This window comes from Kryptolebias marmoratus, linkage group LG14, assembly GCF_001649575.2.
Source record: "Kryptolebias marmoratus isolate JLee-2015 linkage group LG14, ASM164957v2, whole genome shotgun sequence".
In the NCBI taxonomy this organism is placed as follows: domain Eukaryota; kingdom Metazoa; phylum Chordata; class Actinopteri; order Cyprinodontiformes; family Rivulidae; genus Kryptolebias; species Kryptolebias marmoratus.
Window position 1 is genome coordinate 11,867,180 of NC_051443.1, and position 14,199 is coordinate 11,881,378.

At 39.7% G+C, this 14,199-nt stretch overlaps 1 protein-coding gene across 5 annotated transcripts in view; it reads right to left on the minus strand.

The window, feature by feature from the left end:
• Positions 1-14,199, minus strand: part of LOC108231021 (sarcoplasmic reticulum histidine-rich calcium-binding protein) — an 80,580-nt gene that overhangs the window by 22,202 nt on the left and 44,179 nt on the right. For 4 of the 5 annotated variants that reach the window (XM_017407806.1, XM_017407805.1, XM_017407807.1 and 1 more), the window contains exons 4-8: positions 13,195-13,367; positions 11,830-11,859; positions 9,304-9,384; positions 4,041-4,121; positions 605-1,045 (exon numbers count right to left, since the gene is read on the minus strand). In XM_017407806.1, coding sequence (XP_017263295.1) covers positions 605-1,045; positions 4,041-4,121; positions 9,304-9,384; positions 11,830-11,859; positions 13,195-13,367 — 806 coding nt within the window. The remainder of the gene's footprint in view (positions 1-604; positions 1,046-4,040; positions 4,122-9,303; positions 9,385-11,829; positions 11,860-13,194; positions 13,368-14,199) is intronic. The other variant, XM_017407802.1, reaches the window with a different exon arrangement.

Sequence of the window (14,199 nt, forward strand, 5' to 3'; positions counted from 1 at the left end):
GTAAGGCATGACAGTGATGAAGCTCTTCATCTGCCCCCTTGCTGGCAGGTTGACACCGAGCCTAAACCAACAGACAGTTACCTCAAACAACATGTGATGCTTTTATTTATATCCTGACACTTTATATATTAATGCTGCCAACGTAGTAGTTTGTAATCTGCTTCGGCTGGGTGAAGTTAAGTTGGGCTTTGCCCTGATTCTGTCTGCTTTGTCTTCATGTCTTTTCTTTGCTCTGATCCCGTGGCTGATGTTCCTCAATCCCCTCAATATCTCAGAATGATGCAAACACAATGCCAACTAAAGTCAGCCTTTCACAGATTTTTCCCAATGCTGATAAAACTAAGTCTTTTTCTCTGCAGACCTCACACTGCCTCTCATTCACTATCCCTAAGCTAAACAAGCCTCTCTGACATGTGATATGAGGCAGAGTGACATAAAAATGATGATAGCTTGTGTATAAGAGTGTATTACTGACTTTCAAACCACAAAAACTGTTCATTTTAGAGGTTGAAGATCATAACCACCAAAATGGGAGCTGGGAAATAATTTCCTGAATTGGGTTTATTCTTGATTTTCTGTCAGCTACCTCCTTTAGCAGTCTTACCTCCTTTCTCAATATGCCTTGATTCTTCTCTGTCTTTTTCTTCTTCTTCATTATCCTCTTCATCATCAGTTTCAGCTAAGCTTGTATGATGACGAGCCCAGAGGGTGGAGTTTTCTGTGATTGTATGGTGGTGATGATGATGAAGGTGATCGCTGACAGACCGATGAGGGGATCCCTGTGGGACTACGTGAGGCGAATGCGAGTGTTCAGGGACTGCTTCTGAATGAGTGACCTCCTCAGGTGTCAGGGAAACTCTGTGCTCCTCTGGTGGAGAGGATGAGGAAGGAGGAAGAAGTTCTGTTCTGGTAGGAAGCGTGTCAGCTTCTCCCACTGGTACCAGTGCAGGCTCAGACGAAGAGCTGGTGGGTAGCACGTGGTGCGTTTGCGGAACTGAGCTCTCGGTGAGTCTGGTTTCTGCTGGCGGAGCTCTGCTGTCTGTTGCTTTAGTTGCATGAGGACAGAAAATGTAAATGTGATGAGGAATGGGCACGCTAACATATTAGCATAAGAGATGCTGCCTCAGATTGTTTATCTAAAGAAAGCCTAGCTTTTTTTTTTTTTTTCCTTCAAATGCACATACACACACGCGCACACACACACGCAGATATACACGTCTTTAACACACAGAAGTGCGAACACACAAAGAAAGTGTGATTTCACACTGCTGAGATAGGCTAAACTCTAAAGCTGCTCCACAACCCTTTCACTGCTGGAAATGCTGTTCAGCTTGCAAACATTGTGCCTATTAAGGGTGTGACTATTGTTGATGCGGTTGTAAAAAGAAATCACACAGTGTTTGTCAGAGTGTATTACTCTGTTTTACACTTCTGATGTTGTGTGTCCACAATAAATTTTGTCATTAAACGAACACTGACAAACACCAATAAAGCTAATCTCACACCTTCAGCACAACAGTGAATCAAGCACGGATCTGGTAATAAGCCACGGCGCAGGGGAACAATAAATAACATTATCTGAATGCATCTGAATCTTCCGGTAAATATTTTCTTCTTTGATTCCTTGCTATTATATCATAACTTATCATAGCACTGTTTTCTTTTACTAACGCAAATCTCCTTTTGACAGACATTGTTTAGACAAAATAACATGACTGTAACTGACATTTAGCCATTTCTCTGCATGTGAGCCTTTATTTTTGATGCATATTATTAAGAATAACTAAAAGCCGCAGTTCTGCATGTTGTATGGTTACCTTTGCATTTTATTACAAGGAATAGGTTTATTTAATTTACTAACTCATCCATCAACCTGCTAAGGCTGTTGTCGGATAAGAAAAGCACAAGGAGGGGTGTTATGTTCAGAGAAAAGACTGCAGTTAAAGTTGTTAAAAATGCAAACTTGCAAGAAAAAATAAGAGATTAAAATAGTATATACATAAAAATGGTCAATTTACTAACATGTCTGCACCTTCTCCAAATTAACATGTTGTTCTACTCGGAGTAAGCCCATTTTAAAGGGATTCTTAACATAATAATGTGATTCTGGGCTTAAACCATGTCTGTCTGCTGTATCTGATTGCACACAAGTAAAAATTCATGTGCTTTTACCTGCTGCAGGCAATACACAGCTGATGTGATGAGGCTGATCCAAACTTGCAAATTCAAGCAAAGTGATTCCATAAATTTTTAAAATGTCTCTAAAAATCTTAACTTGAACTCCAAAGAATGCATCATTTTCCCATCTGACTTTACAATATTTCTGCTTATGGGTCCCAGAAACAGAAACAGAATCTCATTGACAGATCTGTGGATGAATCTGGATAGATCACCAAGGGTTCACACTATGTTACTTCTAAATTGTTTTTGGATAATGGTGTCTGCTACATGAAGAGTAATATATTGTAATGTAATATTGGCTCACATACACTAATGTAGGTTTAATCAAATGAAGCTTAATTTCAAGTTGCAAACTATCTATCTTAGTATTTTGAGTCTCTGCTTTACTTAGAGTTACTATGAAATCACATTTGTGGGAAATAAATAATAAAAACAGCCTTCCCCCCTATAAATGTGACACCCTGCCATAAAAAAGAAACATAAAACTTATTTCAAATTCATTTTACCAAGTAAAAATTTCCAAGTGATTTTATTCTTGCTCGTTTTTATGTTTTCTACTGAAGTTGGAAATGTAAATACAATGAGGAATATGGAAACTATGACCAGGAAGGTAACATCTAGAAGGTTGGAAGCTTGGGTTTTAAGGGATATTTGTATTTAAGAGCTACATCCCTGCTATTTATACCGACTTTGAATCCACAAACTCAACTAGTTGTCTAAATTTTGCACAGAAAGTAAGCAAATTTGTGTTTGATCAATTATTTCTTTGCTGTAACAATACTTCTTGGCAAAAATCTTTTACAGTTGGAGAGCCTGTTTATTTCTCCCTAAATGGTGCCACATTTGTTAGGAAAATGCATTTGTTGCTTGAGCAGCAGAGTTGAGCATGTGGGTTGTGTCCATGAAAACTTGCCCAGTCTTCTCTGCCAAAGCCAAACAGCTTATTCTGTTATTGACTCTTGTTTGGTGTTGTTTATTGGATTGGATGATTGAAGTCTGAAGAAACAAGACATATCGGCAATTTAACAATTTATTCATTTATAAAATTGGGGCAGCTCGGTGGTCAGCGCTGTGGTTTTGTAATCCTGAGGCTGCAGGTTTGAGCCCAGGTTGTGTCATCTGGTGTAAAACATTTGCTTAGTTTTTCGTACAAGTTCCCTTGAAAAAGGAGCAGCTGAAAGAACAACAACATTCATTTATCAAACGAGGGCCTCAGTAGCATGTGCAAGAACCATACAACATCCTGGCACCTTCTCGAAATGCTGTTCATCAGCCTGGTCACACATTGCTGTGGGGTGGCGTCCCATTCTCATTGAGAATTTGTTGCAAGTCAGTCAGTGTGGTTGTGTGGATCACTCTGGAATGACCAGCACGCTCCGGCTGATTCCATTAATGTTCAGTGGAATTTAGGTGAGAACTGCAGACTGGCCATTCCATCCTCTTTACTTCCAAATTCTGGAACATCTGATAAACCCCTGTAGGTGTGAGCATTTTCCTATTGGAGCATAGAGTTTAGTCCCATATGGGGATTGCGACTGGTTGCTCACAGCTGCTGACAATCAGGCGCCTGATTGTCAGCAGCTGTGAGCAACCAGTGGCAATCCTGGGGTATCAGAAGCTCAAAATAAGAGTCAATAGCAGAATAAGCTGTTTGGCACTGGCGGAGAAGATTTGGCAATTTTTACATGGGAGCAACTCTGCCACTCAACCTGCAAATGCATTTTTCCAACCGTGTAAAATCTTTTGCCAAGGAATGTTGTTACAAAAAGAAATAATAAACACAATTTTCCTTACTTTTTGTGCTTGTTTATTTGAAGCATGACTAAACTACCTTCTGTATTCTACCATGTAGTGCCTACCTTCACTTATATCAAAATGATGATGGTTTAGAGAATTGACATGTGAGTTTCCAACTCCAGCAACAGAGAAAGCAGTTTCCACTGTAAAGAGAAATGTAAAAGCAAAGCCTCTGTGTCAGTCCCAGCCACCCAACAGTGCCATCACATGAAATGCATCAACAGCCTAAGCTGATTCAAATCATAATCCTCTAAAAATACGCCCGTCTGTACAAATGGACTCTCTTACTGTCTCATGGCACATGTCTGGCACACTTTCACACACCTACCACACACACACACACACAATGAAGCAAATAGTGTCCTGTGCTTCCACATTTAGGGTGTCTTCCTTACAAATGCATTTGCATAATAATGAGATCATTTGTCATTTGTGTTAATATAGCCAAAGAAAGTATGACGATAATACCTAATGCTGCCTGTCAGTCTTAGCATTCTCATCATTTATTACCAGAGTGTGACATACCAATTTAGCTTCACACTAATGAAGCCATTGTGATTCAGGATTTGGTAACATCTGCAAGAACACCTAATGAAGTTAAACTACATGAATGTTATTAATATGTTACATGATTTTCCAGACATGCTCCGATCGCTCTCTTTTTGAAGCCAAGACCAATCTTATTAAAAACACAGGGATTTGAGTGGCGAGGCACCAGTGTGTGTGTTGGTTTGCCTGGACTTTTCTGCATGTGTGTTGGAATACATGACAGAGTTTTCATCTTATAATCAGATTTTTTTGAAGTCCCAGGACGTGGTTTTGGATAAAAAGAAATAAATTCTGGTCGCATGTAATTATGTGGTTATGTAGGTAGGTTTATGACTGGGTTTTAGGATTTGGACTTTCTGACCTGCCATCTCTCGCCAACACCCATCTGTCCGGCTGACCAATGGGCTGTTGGCTCAGTGGATCAGACTCTCTTGCCAATAGATTGCTAATCCTCATCTGAGCATGCTCACTGACTTAACTGGGGCAGAGACAAGACAAAGGGTGCAACTACTATGACATAATGTCCAACCTATAGGTCTAATGGAATGTTTTTTTTTAATAGATCTGCTCTGGTAAAGTGCATCAAAGTCAAAAAGCTTTTCTTGAATTATATGTACAGTCATGGGTAAAATGATCTGATTTTTACTGGGTTATAAAATTAATAAAATTTAACCTCATGTGTCTAAAACCATAACAGATTTCAAAAAGGAAGACAAAATGGAAAAGCAGGGTGTGAAAACTAAGTCCATTCTTGCTGCTGCCATTGGATTTAAAAAGGAAACCAGCAGCCAGTTGCTTCTGAACAAATGTATTAATTAACTGATCATCATCAGTCTGGCCACCTCTAAAAAAGCAGGAATTTGGGCTGTTTGCTTCTCTGGATCCTACAAGTCTGTATTAACACCATGTCAAGAGGAAAACATCAACAATGACTTTAAAGAAGCATTTGTTGCTGCCCATCAATCTGGAAAAACTTAAAGGTCATTTCCAAACAATTTGAAGTCCATCTTTTTACAGTGAGAGAGGTTATTCGCAAGTAGAAAACATTTAGGACAGCTGACAGTCTTCCCATGAACAGATCCCAGCAAATTCACCCCGAGATCAGACCATGCAATGCTGAGAAAAATTGAAGAAAACCCAAGAACTCAATCTCAGACTCTACAGGCTTCAGTTAACAAGTTAAAGTCCAAAGTTTATGACAAGGCAATTAGAAAAAGACTGAATAAGTATGGCTTCTTTGGAAGGGTCACCACAAGAAAGTCTTTTCTGTCTACAAGATTGGAACAATGTCCTTTGGCCAGATGAGAGCAAAGTAGAGATGCTTACCCATAATCCACAGTGCCATGTTTGGGGAAGGTCAAACACATCCCATCAGCACAAACATCTCATACCAATTGTCATCATGGTGATGGAGGAGTGATGATTTAGGCTTGTTTTGCAGCCACAGGACCTTGACACTTCACATCCATTAAGGCAATGTACTCCTCTGTTTACCGAAGTATTCTTGAGTCAAATGTGAGGCCATCTGCCTGACAGCTGAAGCTTGGTTGAAACTGGGTCATGATGCAATAGGACAGTGATCCCAAACACAGCAGCAAAGCTACAACCGAATGACTGAAAAAGTAAAGCATTAAGGTGTTGCTGTGATCCAGTCAAAGTCCAGACCTCCAATTGATTGAGATACCGTGGTGGAGGACAGGAGAGAGCTGTGAAGAAACTAATGTCTGAAGCAATGTTGTAAAGAAGAGTGGGCCAAAGTTCCTTCGCAACAATTTGAAAGACTGCTGAAGTTAATTAGAAAATGAAAATTTCAGAACATTGCTGCTAAAAGTGGTTTTACAGTCTGATTAATCATGGGGTGGACTTAGTTTTCCACACAACTTTTCCATTTTGGCTTTATTTTTGTTTATTAATGAATGCCATGGTAAAATATGTTGGGTATATTTGTAAATTGAGGTTAGATTTGAATAATTTTAGAAACTGGCAAAGGTTCTACAGGTTCTTGTTTTTATTATATCCTGATATATAAAATGCAGAAAGAAAATAATTAAAAGAAAGTAGACTTTTCCCTCCATAGCTTCTGAAAGTATGTATTTTTCTCAAATACACTGGAGTGTCAATGGAGTTGAGACATTAAAGCTTTTTTTAATTCAGGACAAATGATCAAGTTATTGAAGTCATTTGATCATCACCACACAACAGGATAAAAGCTTTTCTGTGTGTGTGTGTGTATCAGTGTTTGCATGTACAAACAGAAGTGGCGGCCGCTCTGTGAGACGGGAACCTAAGACCTCAGATCCCCAGGAGGACGAGGAGGGGATGGAGATGATTTATGGGTTTCGCTGAACTGCACCATATGCCCACCATAAATCTAAACATACACCAATGCACTTAGACACACACACACTCACACACAACAAGGTTTTTACATGCATCAGGGTCAGGTTAAAACCAAGCTGCACTTCTCTAAACCAGAGATTTTAAAAAGGTACTCTACACTTGTACGGTTTCCAGTTTGGTGTCCCAGAAGTAAAGCTGAAAGCTCTGTGCTACCTTTTCATCTTTCTAACTGCATAATGCCCATTAAACATAATTATTGTTGTCCTATTTTTAGGTTTAGAAGTGAATCCTTTTTTAGTTGTCTGGATTTAAAAATATGTTGGATTACAGATTGTTATTGATCAGTTGATTGAAAATATTTAACAGTAATTTTGTCCTTTTTAAAAACTGATCTTTTGTCTTTTCTTTTTTAACAGCCCATCAAAATTTGTCAGATCATTTCAAATTGAAAATATTTACTGGTCATAGCTGAATTGTAAAACATAAAGTGGCAATATTTTCTTGGAAAATTTATGTTTTAAACATCAAAAGAGCTACAAAGGATGGCTGCAATTCTGTCAAAACATTAAACTTTTATCAGACCCTCCTGAATCTCCACTAATAATTTTCTTTTATTTTTGTCAGCCAAACAACAAAACTGCTGTGCTGTTAAAAAAAAAAAGATGCTTACTGGATTCTTTAAGGTTAAAAAAAAGTCTCAGTGACGCCATGGTGGTACAGAACTGCCTGCTCCTCCTACAATTTAAGTGCTTTTTTGGCGCAACATTAAAAGTCTGCTGCTAACAACGTTGGCAGGTTTTAATTTAGTATGACGGCAAGCTGGGCTTTAAGGACCACTTTACTGTACATCGAGGCAGCTGACAGAATCTGTTCACGTCCATCCTGGGTGGTTTAAAATCACTCAGTCAGAACAAATAAAGTCTGAATGTCCATACACTTTGACGACCTTGCTCTCAAGACAGGACAATCCACATCTAACATTAATGCCACAGATATAAATAACCCGAGAAACGGTCAATGTACGTCTTAAGACCTCCAGTAAGCTGCAGGCTGAATAATGTATGATTTCTACACTGACACAAACACCCGGCCTGTCAGAGTCTATAAGCACATCCACAGGCGCACACATTTGATTTGTCACAAGCCTGCAGTCGGTCCCTGCTCCGGTGTGACTGGATCATCTGGTTAGCCAGTTGAAGGAGAATTTATCTCTTATTCAGGTAAAAGCAACAGTCCTGAGCTTTAGTTTGTTAATATTATGTAATCTTGCACCAGTGAGAAGTGTTTCTATATGATCAAGTCTGGACACTTATTTTATGTTCTAAGTTCCTAAAATACTAAATATGCCACTTTAACCACAAACCAAAAAAAACCAGATTACTTCAAAAAATTGTTTTAAGTTTTCATTTTTGAAAAGTTTGCCTATTTATTTCTAGGTTTGTCTCTAAACCTGAATAGGAAGCATAATGTATTATACATATCTGTAACATTTAAAGGTGACATATGTAAAGAACAACGTTTTCTGTACTTCATAGCATAAATGTGTGTATGTAAAGTTACTAGCAACTCAAATAATAATTAAAAAACAAAAACAAAACCCTTGCCTTTTGTTTGAGGTCAACTAAAAATATGACGTTCAGTGATCATTTCAAATTTAAATAGCCACATTTTAAAGTCAGATTGAAGTTATCCAGTTTCCTCATCTTTAACTTCATCCAAATTCCCATTCATGCAAATTCTCATCTGCATTTAAATAACTAACATCATCACTTTGTCTGTTTCATATTGTGGCTACTAAATCCAACTGCCCTAAGTTGTTACTGTTTCATAAAACCCGCAGGTATGATTTTCACTGTATTTTTTGTATTGATAACAAAACCAAGAAAGATACAAGTTATTTATGATGTAAGCTTTAGTGGTGCTTGTTATCTTACAGTCCAGAATAGCTGTTTTCTGTTGTTTCCAGTCCCTGTGTACTACGGTGAGCTAAACAGCTGCTGTCTGCAGCAACTTATCTAAGAGGCAGACATGAGAGGGCTGTCAATCATCTCCTCCAGCTCTCTGACAGAAGGAAGTGCGTTTCCCAAAATACTGAAGGGTTTCTTTAAGGAATATTGAAAAAAATAATAAGTGTGAACATTTTGAAGTAAGGGAGTGAAAAAAAAATAGCCTGGAGCATTTTATGGTAGGAAACAGTTTGCTTGCGTTTGTGACCTTCATGCAAAGGTGGATTTACTTTGTTTCAAGACTTAGTAACAAACAATAGTTTGCTGTTAGAATAAATTTTTCAGCAGCGTGTAATTATAGCTGTAGATAAATGCACTAATGTAAATAGAACTATATGTGCTGATGTTTGATGAAGTAAAAGCAAAAGACAGGATTTAAAGGACATGCAATATCTGCTATTCTATTTTAAGTCTAAACTACTTTTCACACCTTCCAGAGGAGCTCCAAAAGGCTCATGGGTAACGGCCCTGGACCATTCAGCTTCATCTTCTTCCTCGCTCACAATCTCACCTTCAGTTTCAAAAGACGTAAACATCCTAGATGAAGTTCAGACTGTTTTGTAAAACAAGTGGACAATATAATCATTTATTCTGTTGCCGAAAGGTGAAGGCGGAAGAGACTGTGTTTGCATGTGTGTGTGCATTTGCGTGTGGTAGAAGCATTGTTAAAAACTTACTATTTTTATTGCCATTAACTTTTTGGGTTCAACTCTGTTTGTCAGTTAGAAAAAAATATCCCATGAAGCACTGCATAAAACATTCAGAAAATTATCATTGGATGGATGTCTACAAATGATGAACATTTGGAACCCAAATTGAACCCAATTCAGGATGAACTTCACAATTAGTCGTCATTAGCCAAAACAAAAATGGCTATAGCTCAGTCAATTAAGCTAAATTTGATGAGGTAGTAGCTGAAGGTCATACCCTGAGCGTTACATATGGTATTGTCAATGTTTAGTTATCAACTCTGTATATTTCTCATCATAAGATGATCTCAGTCTAAAAGCCTAACATGAAAGGTGGCAAGTGATATGCATTCCTTCGAGGAATGCTAGGCCTTTAATTACAACTTAATCTGAAAATGACTCCGTGGGAGGCTAAAAAAGGCTTATAACCATGTTCCCCAAGGAATTCTGTGAGGGGTGCTGCAGGAGTATGGGGTGCCTGGGTTGCTTTTGAGGGCTAGCCGGTTCCTGTACAACCAAAGCAGGAGCTGCGTTAGAATTCTTGGCACAAAATCAAGCTTGTTGTCAGTGATGGTTGGTTTGGAAACCTCAGGGTCTGATCTCTGCTTTTTGCAGATGATGTGGTTCTGTTGGCGTCTTCAGGCTATGGTGTGCACTGGGACGGTTCACAGCCAAGTGTGAAGCGGTTGGGATGAGAGTCAGCTCCTTTAAGTCCGAGGCCATGGTTCTCAACCGGAAACGGGTGGAATGCTCCCTCCGGATTGGGAATGAGTCTCTGCCTCATAATGAGGATTTCAAGTATCTGGGAGTCTTGTTCACGAGTAATGGTAGGATGGAGCGGGAGATGGATTGATGGATCGGAGCCTTGTCTACAATAATGAGAGAATTGCTTCAATCTATGATGGTGACGAAAAAGTTGAGTTGGAAGACAAAACTCTTGATTTACTGGTCCATCTATGTTCCAACTCTCACCTACGGTCACGAGGTTTGGATCACAACCAAAAGAAAAAGATCCTGGATACAAAAGGCTGAAATGAGCTTCCTTCGTAGGGTGGCCGCACTCAGCCTTAGTGATAAGGCAAGGAGCTCCATCATTCGGGGAGAGCTCAGAGTAGAGCTGCGGCTCCTTCCCATCAAAAGGCGTCAGCTGAGGTGGTTCTTGTATCTGATTAGGATGCCTCCTGAACGCCTCCCTTTGGAAGTTTTCAGTTATGTCCCACTGGGAAGAGACCTTGGGGCAGACCCAGAACTCGCTGCAGGGGTTATGTGTCCTCTCTGGCCTGGGAACACACTGAGATCCCTCAGGAGGAGCTGGAGAGTGTCACTGGGGAAAGGTATGTCTGGGTTTCCTTCCTGGACCTGTTGCCTCTGCGACCTGACTACGGGTAAGTGGTAGAAGGGAGGGATGGATGGATGGGAGGCTAAAACTTGACAACAGAAGCTGTTACAACCCTATTAGCTTCAGTCACTTTTTTTTCTTCAATAAAACCAAGCCATTATATTTCCAAACAAGCACACAGTCATGTTTAATTAACAGAAGAAGCCCTGTTAAAGGCAGCCCCCCTTGCAGTGCTGTCCAATTGTTCAGTCTGTGCGTGCACCTTTCAGCCTTCTACTGTTTGGCCATGTGGAGAAAAGCCCCGGTGCTGTCAGAGTAGATGTTGCCACTTTGCCGATCGTTTCTGTCTAACAGCTCGGAGGCTGAGAGCCTCTCCACAGAGAGAATCCCTAATCAAATTCCCTTTTATTCTTGTCTTCCCTCACTCTTCACTTGGAATCACACTGCATTACAACACGCTAACATATGCCCACATCCTTCTTTCCAATTGCTCCCTCTGCTCTTTCTCGCCTCTGTTTGCTGCTCGGTCGCACAGCCTCCCCCTCCCCTCGTTCCTCCCTCCTTCAATCCATCATCAGCGCTGTCGTTAGTCTAAATATAAAGAAGCAAGATAGTGGAAGAATTCCTCCTGTGCAGGTTAGTGTGATGTGCTGTGATGAAAGGACACGGCGACAGAGAGATCTATTAATAATGAAGCACGGAGGGGCTCAAGCTGCCACGCTGAGAGGGAAGATGTGAAGAAAAAGAAATGAGTGACTAGAGAGCCGGCTGAACATCACAGGGGAGAGGGGAGGAGTTTAGGGGGAATACAGATGGCTAGATGCACAGTTGAAACTTAAATTTCAAAAAGGAAAAAAAAAGTAACAAACTGGGAAGAGAAAGATAGAGGAATACCAGCTCTTCTGCTTCGCTTTGCATTATTACTTACTCGAACCAGAGGGGGAACCAGCAATGGTACCTGAAAGAGAAGAAGAAAGGGAAGAGGAGATGAGAGCTTGTTTATTTATGCATTCAATTTGCCTAAAGACTTGACTCTGCCTCATTCATCAGATGCAAGTGGCAGAAAGAGCTGTTTGGGAAAATAAGGGGCTGCTGTGACCCACCTCTCAACATCCCAGAGTATTAACAAGATCTGCGCCCGTCCGCCTTAATTTTACTCCTTCCCTACCTTAACAAACCCTCGCTTTTCGCATATGCTTTAAAAAGTGTTGCCGTTTTGCTTTGCTCAGATCAAAAGTTGTTTATTTTTTGTTTTTTTGCTTCTCTTGCATTTTTTTCCTAGATTGGACTTATTGTTAGACTTGCTTGGCATGCAAAATGCAATGTGTAGAGCCCAAACCAAGCCATGGCCATTTTTGCGTAGTGTTTCAACCGAGCGCAGGCTGCAAACACTTTAATTTTTAAATGTCACTAATGGGATTCAGGAGATTTAAAAGGCTGGTGATGGGGTCGGAAGGCGAGTGTCAGTACCTTTATAAGTAGAAACAACAGAATCACACACACACATAAAAATCCAACAAAAAACAAAACTGACAATAAAGCCATTTTCTGCAGTGAGGGTACAGGTATAAGTGTATGAGTGTTTGCTGTTGTTTCACTGTGTGGCTGAAGCAACTTGTGCATATGAGTTTGCCTGTGTGAAATTAAAAAAAAAACTGGGGAGGGGCTGTCCTAGATTATTATTTTATGATAGTCAGCAGCTGTGACTGGTTACACTCTCCAATGGGATTTCCTTCGTATCCATTCCTGCATTGTTACACAACTCTGATCTGCAGGTCTCAACAACGCAGAGAGCACATGGGCCTCATCATCTTTCAACCTAGTCTTTCTCGTCAACATGCCCCTGTGGTCCTACTTTTTTATTCAGGACTTTTTGGGTCACTTTTAAACCTGTCCATTTATCAGTCTGTAAAAGCTATTAAGATATCTCCACATAATTCTTTATAAGGACAAAAGCATGTCAAAAATGGTCAGATAAGAGGACTGAAATGTCTCATTAATGTTCTGGAGATACATGGAAATATAAAGAAATGTTGGAGCCTGGAAAATTGCAAATAAATCTTGGGGTCAACATATCTACCAGTGTGATGAGATGTCTATTTGAGTGTGTAATAAGAAGGATAAATACATAAGTATTTTATGGTTTTGTTTTAAATAGGAATCTAGATTGCAACTCTGTCTGAACCATGTAAAACCATGTTATGATTGTCCAAATAATTCACCTAGCTTTCAAACTGTGAGCCCTTTGTTTAATTATGAAGTGAAAACCCTGCAGCAAAAGCAGGTAACGTACAGGTGTTGGGGGTCCCATTGGGAGGAGGCAGGTAGGACCCTTCTTTCCAGGACTTGGCTTTGAAGCCTTTCTTGCATCGCTGACAGTCCTGGCCGGTGGTGTTGTGTTCACACTGGCACTGGAGGTTCCCGTCAATCAGCAGGCACTGGGAGGCATGGAGGTTGCACTTGCACCTGAAAGGGGTTCAGAGAAGACGGTGGGCACTTGTCAGATGAAATGTTCACCTGTGTGGAGTGTGTTGTGCTAAAATCATCAAGGCCCATTGACTGCACTGGTGGTGGTGGGAGAAATGAAATCACACCTAAAATGTTCATGTTAAACCTTTGATTAAACAAGGATATTTTACCCAAGGATATAGGAAAGACAAATCCAACTTCTACTACAGAGGATCTAGAGCAGAGACAGAACACTTACTTGAAAGAAAATACCTTGTTATAACTGTTTTAAAAAATAACGTTGTTTGGCAAAAAGACTTGAGCAGTTTATACACAAAGAAAGCCCCTAAAACTGACTTATTTATGCGACACCTAGCTTATGCAACGCCCCTGAGACTTGCCACTGTGTTGTGTAGGTTTATTGAGTTAACTGTCACTTCTTGGTCTCCAATATATTCACTTTAGTCTCAGAAGTCACTGACAGAACTGCAGCATCTTATTTCTATTTTGATGTTTGCTCACAGAGTTTGTACAGCTGCCAGTCCATCTGATTCTATGCTATTTGATTTCACCAGCAGCTTTACTTTTTACACTGTGACTCAAAAAAGTAACAGAAAGAAATCAGACTGCCTTTAAACAAAAGATTGATTGACTGTTGACTGAAATATGATGAATTTGTTGATTTATTAGTCAGCTTTAATGAATCTGAAACTGTTTATTGAGTCAATTATTTGAGTTTTTTGGAAGGTGATGGGTATATATTTTTTGTTTTTCCAAAAATACCAAACATAATAATCATATATATATATATATATATATATATATATATATATATATATATATATATATA